The sequence below is a fragment of the Chionomys nivalis genome, chromosome 18 (genome assembly GCF_950005125.1).
Source record: "Chionomys nivalis chromosome 18, mChiNiv1.1, whole genome shotgun sequence".
NCBI lineage: Eukaryota > Metazoa > Chordata > Mammalia > Rodentia > Cricetidae > Chionomys > Chionomys nivalis.
The window spans coordinates 4,156,795-4,165,000 of record NC_080103.1 but is presented as its reverse complement, the minus strand read 5'-3'; the positions used below and the strand labels follow the sequence as shown (position 1 = coordinate 4,165,000).

The 8,206-nt window shown below is 48.5% G+C and overlaps 1 protein-coding gene across 7 annotated transcripts in view; it reads left to right on the top strand.

Annotated features, from left to right (window-relative positions):
- The window catches only part of Sema4a (semaphorin 4A), a 24,647-nt gene extending 21,567 nt beyond the window's left edge, over positions 1–3,080 (top strand). For all 7 annotated transcript variants that reach the window (XM_057794174.1, XM_057794171.1, XM_057794173.1 and 4 more), the window contains 4 exons: positions 567–685; positions 785–942; positions 1,228–1,325; positions 1,813–3,080. In XM_057794174.1, coding sequence (XP_057650157.1) covers positions 567–685; positions 785–942; positions 1,228–1,325; positions 1,813–2,405 — 968 coding nt within the window. In that variant the 3' untranslated portion in view covers positions 2,406–3,080. The remainder of the gene's footprint in view (positions 1–566; positions 686–784; positions 943–1,227; positions 1,326–1,812) is intronic.
- Positions 3,081–8,206: the final 5,126 nt, after the last annotated feature.

The window sequence follows — 8,206 nt, the reverse complement described above, 5'->3', positions numbered from 1 at the left end:
CATAGTTACTTGAGAGGCTGAGGCAGGAGGATTACTCTGGGCTACAGAGTAAAACCCTGTCTCAAAAAGTAAAAAGCGGGCTGGGAATGCAGCTCAAGGGGAGAGCACTTGGCAACATGTGAGAGGCCTTGAACTTAAGCCTTCGCTTACCCCAATACTAGAAAAAAAAAAAAAGAAAGAAAAAGGCTCAGTTGTAAGGACCAGAACTCAGAGGCTCAGCACCCATGGAAACGCTGGGTGCTGCCCTGAGTACCTATAAATCCAGCACTAGGGGCAGAGGGTGGGCAGATGGGTGGATTCCTGGTGCCCGTTTACTAGGCAGCCAGTCCAGACTGGTTCCAAGTTCCCTGAGAGCCCCTGTCTAAGCAAATCCAGTAGAGTGAGTCAGATAGCTGACTTTGACTTCTGTCCTCCGTGTGCATGTGTGCAAGCACACCTGGCAGGTACATACATCTCACACACACACACCCCTCGGTCCCTGGACCACAGAGGGTCTCGAGTGCCTGGCCTGCTGGGCAAGTGTGTGAGGCCGTGAGGGAAGCTCCACGTTCTCTTTGTCCCCCCAGCCACAGGATCCCTGCATAAGGCTGTGGTACCTGAGAACAGCAGCGCTTATCTTGTGGAGGAGATTCAGCTGAGCCCTGAGCCCGAGCCTGTTCGAAACCTGCAGCTGGCCCCCACCCAAGTGAGAAGAGACCTGAACAGAATATGGTCCTTCTGTGGGGATGAGCTGGGGAGCCTGGGCCAGGCCCTGGGGCTCCTGACCACCTCCATTCTCTTCCAGGGTGCCATGTTCGCAGGCTTCTCAGGAGGCGTCTGGAAAGTTCCTCGGGCCAATTGCAGAGTCTATGAGAGCTGTGTGGACTGTGTCCTTGCCAGGGACCCTCACTGCGCCTGGGACCCTGAGTCAGGCATCTGCAGCCTTCTGTCTGGCTCTACCCCGTGAGTGTTGGTCCTGGAGGGGCCTGACGACAATCTGCCATGGCTTTCCTTACAGTTTCTGCCACTATTCCTTCCCCTCAAGGGGCACCAACACATTCACTCCCAGGTTCCACGCCGCTGCATCCAGTTCTAGGTGGCCTTTTGCAGGGCGGTTTTGAAGGTGCCCCTGTTTCACCTGGTGGTCCTAGACCTTCTTCCCTTTATCCTCCCTCCCCCTTCTGCTCCCACTTCTGTCTGTTGGCTTGCCTTCCTTCTCAGGCTGTGTTTGCTCGCCTTCCTTCTCAGGAGCGCCTGGAGACAGGACATGGAACAAGGCAACCCGGAGTTGGCGTGTGCTCACCCCATGCCCAGGAGCCCCAGGCGTCAGAGCCCCCCTCAACTTAGTGAGTGTGGGCTGGGGGAGGTGCCAAGGACTGGAACCTGACTGTGGATAGGAGGAATTGTGAGCTGGAGCCGCACTAGGATCCAGGTTGAGGTGGCTGTGGGTTTGGTGTCTGTGTTGGAATTAGGAATACTAGAGGCTTGCCTATAGCCACCCACGCCATGCTGGGCCGTGCACAGACCAGATCTTGATGATTTCAGAAACTAAGGGTTGGACCTGGTTAGATGTTAGCTGGGAGAAAGATGAGGGGGAGGTCTAGTTTGGAGTCTAGCTTGGAGATAGAGAAGGGGTGAGCCTTGAGTTTGGGAGTTGAAATGGAATCAGAAGACAGAAGGGTATGGTGGCTCATACCAGTAATCCTATACATCAGGATTGTCAAGAGTTCAAGGCCAGCCTGGGCTACAGTGTGGGCCAGATGCACGTAAGGCTGTCTCTTCCTCCCTTCTTCCTCCCTCCTCCTGAATGTGTCATTCTTTGCTGCCCTCCAGTTAAAGAAGTCCTGGCAGTCCCCAACTCCATCCTGGAGCTGCCCTGCCCTCACCTGTCAGCCCTGGCATCTTACTACTGGAGTCACGGCAGAGCCACGATCCCAGAAGCCTCTTCTACCATCTACAATGGCTCCCTCTTGCTGCTGCCTCAGGATGGTGTTGGGGGCCTCTACCAGTGTGTGGCCACTGAGAATGGCTACTCATACCCTGTGGTCTCCTACTGGGTAGACAGCCAAGACCAGTCCCTGGCCCTGGATCCTGAACTAGCGGGCGTTCCCCGGGAACGCGTGGAAGTCCCACTGACCAGGGTTGGTGGTGGAGCGTCCATGGCTGCCCAGCGGTCCTACTGGCCCCACTTTCTCATCGTCACCGTCCTCCTGGCCATAGTGCTCCTAGGAGTACTCACCCTCCTCCTCGCTTCCCCACTGGGAGCGCTACGGGCTCGGGGCAAGGTTCAGGGCTGTGGGACACTACCCCCCCGGGAAAAGGCCCCACTGAGCAGGGAACGGCATCTCCAGCCCTCCAAGGACTATAGGACCTCTGCCAGTGACGTCGATGCTGACAACAACCATCTAGGCACTGAAGTGGCTTAAACTGAGGGCACAGATGGGAGCTGAGCAGACAGAGCCCCTGGTCTGGTGCCTTACTCTGGCACAGTGCCACCCTGACTAGGGTGAAGGCGTTCCTGCTATTGTGTGTCACCTGCAGCACCCGGTAGGGCCTCCCCTAGGGGACTCTCTTCTGTAAGCACATGGACTGTCTCCACACCTGTACCCATGCCAGGACAGGAAGAGCCAGACAGGAGTCTTCAGTCTTGATCAACCAACCCCAATAGCTTCAGGAGACCCTGAAGCTGTGGCTGTCCAGGATTCCCTGGTGACAAACCCAGGCATCTGAGCAAGCTGGGGTTGTTCCTGCAAACTTCATCCTGGAAGCTGCCGCTCTGGAAGCAGCTGCTGCTTTGAAACACCAGCCCTCCCTTCTCCTGGGGTCGCCAAGATTCTTTGGGAGCTGGCCCCTTGTGCTTCCCTGTACCAATCACGCCCTACTGCTTGGGAAGTCTTTTCTGAAGTCTGACCACCTTCTTGCTTCAGTTTAAACAGGTTGTTACTGTCTCTGCCCTGACTGGAATGGCGGGCGTAATCTGAGCCTTGTTCTCTTGTCTAGTGTGGCTGACCCCTTGAATTCCTCCTTCCTCGTCCCTTTGTATTGGGATTCAGAAAACTGCTCGTCACAGACAATTTATTTTTTATTAAAAAAGATACAAGCTTTAAGCAAGGCTGATGATGTGCTGTCTTTGTTGTGGCCAAGTTCCCACCAGGGTAGCCTATGTGGAGGTCGAGGTTTTCTTGTGGGCTCTGCAGCTCCCACCTGTGAGCCCCAGCCTGCCCCAGGCAGGGCTAGGACCATGTGGACTAGCCTCAACTGTGCCTGCTAGACACTGGCTGCCACATCTGCTGTCCCCGGGACTCCTACGCTCATCGCTCATCGTGAGTCTGGTTCAGCTCTGCCCCACCCCCACCCTGGCCCAATCCTTCTGCACTGCTGACAAGGCTCACTCTACCCACACCTCCACACTGCCTTTTCCTCCCTCTGCCAGGAAGTCACACTCTGGCCTGCATCTGAGGCTGCCTACCCCTCTGTCCTCTAGGGGGAACTCCCAGCAAGCCTCCACCTCACCTAACTGCTGGCTCCCTCCCTCTTGACTACAGGTGTGCACACACACACACACACACACACACACACACACACACACACACACACACGGTGAATAGGGGTAACCACCTGTGATCCCAGCACTCAGGAGGCAGATCTCTGAGTTCCAAGACAGCCAAGGATGCACTGAGAAACCCTGTCTTCTAAAACCAAAAACAAAAAATCAACCAACCGGGCTGGAGAGATGGCTCAGCGGTTAAGAGCATTGCCTGCTCTTCCAAAGGTCCTGAGTTCAATTCCCAGCAACCACATGGTGGCTCACAACCATCTGTAATGAGGTCTGGTGCCCTCTTCTGGCCTTCAGGCATACACATAGAAAGAATATTGTATACATAATAAAAATAAATAAATAAATATTTAAAAAAAAATCAACCAACCAAAACAAAACAAAACTTAAGAACCAGCAGAAGCGCCGGGCGGTGGTGGCGCACGCCTTTAATCCCAGCACTTGGGAGGCAGAGGCAGGAGGATCTCTGTGAGTTCGAGACCAGCCTGGTCTACAAGAGCTAGTTCCAGGACAGGCTCCAAAACCACAGAGAAACCCTGTCTCGAAAAACCAAAAAAAAAAAAAAAGAACCAGCAGAAGCAGCAGACTCCTTTCTTTTAAACTTTATAAAAGAAAGTTTCAAGCAACTAGGCCCTCGTGTGACCTTGGGTCACTCATGACAGCATACTTCTTTCTGATATGCTTTAATGGCTTTTTAAAATTATACTTATTTATATGTGAGTAGGGAAGTGTAGGTGAGTGAGTGAGTGCCCGGCTTAGCTTGGCTTATTTCTAATAGCTTTTCTTAAATTATCCCATCTACCTTTTGCCTTTTGCCTCTGGGCTTTTCCTGTGTTTATTTATTTATTTTTAGGATTTATTTGTTTATTGTGTATACAGGATTGTGCCTACAGGCATGCCTGCAGGCCAGAAGAAGGCAGAAGATCTCATTACCAATGGTTGTGAGCCACCATGTGGTTGCTGGGAACTGAACTCAGGACCTTTAGATGAGCAGGCGGTGCTCTTAATCACTGAGCCATCTCTTTAGCCCTCCTGTGTTTTTTTTTTTTTTTTTTTTTTTGGTTTTTCGAGACAGGGTTTCTCTGTGGTTTTGGAGCCTTTCCTGGAACTAGCTCTTGTAGACCAGGCTGGTCTCGAACTCACAGAGATCCGCCTGCTTCTGCCTCCCAAGTGCTGGGATTAAAGGCGTGTGCCACCACCGCCCGGCTTCCTGTGTTTATTTTTGAGTATCTTTTCTTTCCTTACTTTTCTATTGCTGGCCCCTTGTGTCCTCCTCTCCTTTTTCTGGTCCTTGATCCTCAGATTTCTCATCCTATTTATTCTCTCTATGTGCCAGCCCTGCCTGGCTATTGGCCAATCATCTCTTTATTAAACAAATCAGGTGCTCTAGATGGGGAAAGAATCACAGCTTCACAGTTAACCAAACTCAACATAAACAAAAGTAACACACCTTAAAATAATATTCCCAACATGTCTCTTTATGTACTGGCTGTCCTGGAACTCACTTTGTAGACCAGGCTGGCTTTGAACTCACAGGGATTCTTCTGCCTTTGCCTCTGAAGTGCTGGAACTAAAGGCATGTGCAACCACATCCAATCAGGATTTTCTTTCTTTTTTTTAATATTTATTTATTTATTATGTATACAATAGTCTGCCTGTGTGTATGCCTGAAGTCCAGAAGAGGGCGCCAGACCTCTTTACAGATGGTTGTGAGTCACCATGTGGTTGCTGGGAATTGAACTCAGGACCTTTGGAAGAACAGGCAATGCTCTTAACCACTGAGCCATCTCTCCAGCCCCCTTCTTTTTTTAATTGATATTTATTGAGTTCTATATTTTTCTCTGCTCCCCTCCCTGCCTCTTCCCTCTCCTCTTCAACCATCCCCCAAGGTCCCCATGCTCCCAATTTACTCAGGAGATTTTGTCTTTTTCTACTTTCTGCTTCCCATGTAAATTAGATCTATGTAAATCTTTCTTAGGGTCCTAATTGTTGTCTAAGTTCTCTGGGATTGTGGTTTGTAGGCTGGCTTTCTTTGCTTTATGTTTAAAAACCACTTATGAGTGAGTACATGTGATAATTGTCTTTCTGTGTCTGGGTTATCTCACTCAAAATGATGCTTTCTAGCTCCATCCATTTTCCTGCAAAATTCAAGCTGTCGTTATTTTTTTCTGCTGTGTAGTACTCCATTGTATAAACGTACCACATTTTCCTTATCCATTCTTCAGTCGAGGGTATTTAGGTTGTTTCCAGGTTCTGGCTATGACAAACAAAGCTGCCTTGAACATGGTTGAGCACATATCCTCGTGGTACAATTGAACATCCTTTGGATATATACCCAAAAGTGGTATTATTGGGTCTTGAGGAAGGTTGTTTCCTAATTTTCTGAGAAATCGCCACACTGACATCCAAAGGGGTTGTACCAGCTTGCATTCCCACCAGCAATGCAGAAATGTTCCCTTTTTCCCATAACCTCTTAAACATAAGTTGTCATCAGTGTTTTTGATCTTGGCCATTCTTTCAGATGTAAAATGGAATCTCAGAGTTGTTTTGATCTGCATTTCTCTGATGACTAAGGATGTTGAACATTTCCTTAAGTGTCTTTCAGCCATTTTAGATTCCTCTGTTGAGAGTTCTCTGTTTAGGTCTGTACTCCATTTTTTTTTTTATTGGATTATGTGTTCTTTTGGTGTCCAATTTCTTGACTTCTTTGTATATTTTGGAGATTAGACCTCTGTCTGATGTGGGGTTAGTGAAGATCTTTTCCCATTTTGTAGGCTGTCATTTTGTCTTGTTGACCGTGTCCTTTGCTTTACAGAAGCTTTTCAGTTTCAGGAGGTCCCATTTATTAATTGTTTCTCTTTTTTTTCGGTTTTTCGAGACAGGGTTTCTCTGTAGCTTTGGAGCTTATCCTGGAACTCACTTTGTAGACCAGGCTGGCCTCGAACTCACAGAGATCCGCCTGCCTCTGCCTCCCGAGTGCTGGGATTAAAGGTGTGTTCCACCACCGCCCGGCCTTATTAATTGTTTCTCTCAGAGACTGTGCTCCTGGGGTTCTATTTAGGAAGTGGTTCCCTGTGCTAATGCTTTCAAGTGTACTTCCCACTTTCTCTTCTGTAAGGTTCAGTGTGGATGGCTTTATGTTGAGGTCTTTGATCCATTTCGATTTGAGTTTTGTGCAACGTGATAGACAGACGGTTCTGTTTTCATTCTTCTACATGTTGATATCCAGTTATGCCAGCACCACTTGTTAAATGTTTTCTTTTATCCATTTGATATTTTTTGCTTCTTTGTCACCAATCAGGATTTTCTTAATCTTAAAAGTTAGAGTTCATAATGAAGGGAAGTCAGGGCAGAAACTCAAGGCAGGAGCCAAGAGGCCAAAGCGGAAGCAGAGACTGTGAGTGATCGCAGAGTGGCTTTCTCCTTGGCTACATTCAGCCTGCCCAAGGGTAGCACAACCCCAGTGGGCTGGGCCTCTCCACATTAATTATTAGCCATAAAATGCCAGCCTACTTATTGGCTTACAGGCCGGTCCACTAGATATTACTTCAATTTCCATTCCCTTTCCCAGATGAATCTAGCTGGTTTCGGGTTAACAAAACAAACAGACAAAACACCACCCAGCACTGACTGAAAATATAGAATAAACAAACAACTTTTAAAAACCTGCAGTTGGGTAAAATCAATTCCAGAGCTGGATTACGTTCCCTTTCTCAACAACCTGAGTTCCTATACCAGTGCCTGCTGTACTTTAATCTCTACTGTTTGGACTCCAAAAATGAGAAAAGGTACAGAAAGATTAAAGATTAGATCCCCCTCCTCTTTCTACTGAAAACCAATTTCTAAAAAGTAACTCATTTTAACTCTATTGTCAGAAACAGCCCTGGGAACTAGGCGTGGAGGCGAAGGTCTGTAATCGTGCGGGAGGGGATTCATAAATTAGGAGGCCAGCCAGGCCTTAATAACAAGACCTGTCCCAGGAAAAAAATAAAATAAAAACGAGAAGAAAAAATAATAAGAAAAAGCCAGGCGGTGGTGGCGCACGCCTTTAATCCCAGCACTTGGGAGGCAGAGGCAGGTGAATCTCTGTGAGTTCGAGACCAGGACAGGCTCCAAAAGCCACAGAGAAACCCTGTCTCGAAAAACAAAAAAAAACAAACAAACATGCCGGGCGGTGGTGGCGTACGCCTTTAATCCCAGCACTCGGGAGGCAGAGGCAGGCGGATCTCTGTGAGTTCGAGGCCAGCCTGGTCTACAAAGTGAGTTCCAGGATAGGCTCCAAAGCTACAGAGAAACCCTGTCTCGAAAAACCAAAAAAAAAAATAAAATAAATAAAATTAAAAATTAAAAATTAAAAAAATAATAATAAAAAAATAAGAGAGAAAGAAAGGAACGAAGAAAAAGTAAGAGAAAAGGAGGGAGAGAGGAAGGGAGCGAGGACCAGCTACTTCTGACTTTATGTTTCTAGTCAGCCAATTACGAAGATTCCTAGCGGGACACGCACTCGCGTCAGGCTTGAGGGCATACGAAGCTAAAGAAGGCGTGGCTACTTCCCGAATCCAAGATGGCAGAAGAGGCGCTCCTAGAGGGAGGCTCAATGGCTGAGAATTGCCATTGGTGGAATTGCAGCAACTTCACAGTGGGCGGGAATGACAGCATCCCAGTTTCCGC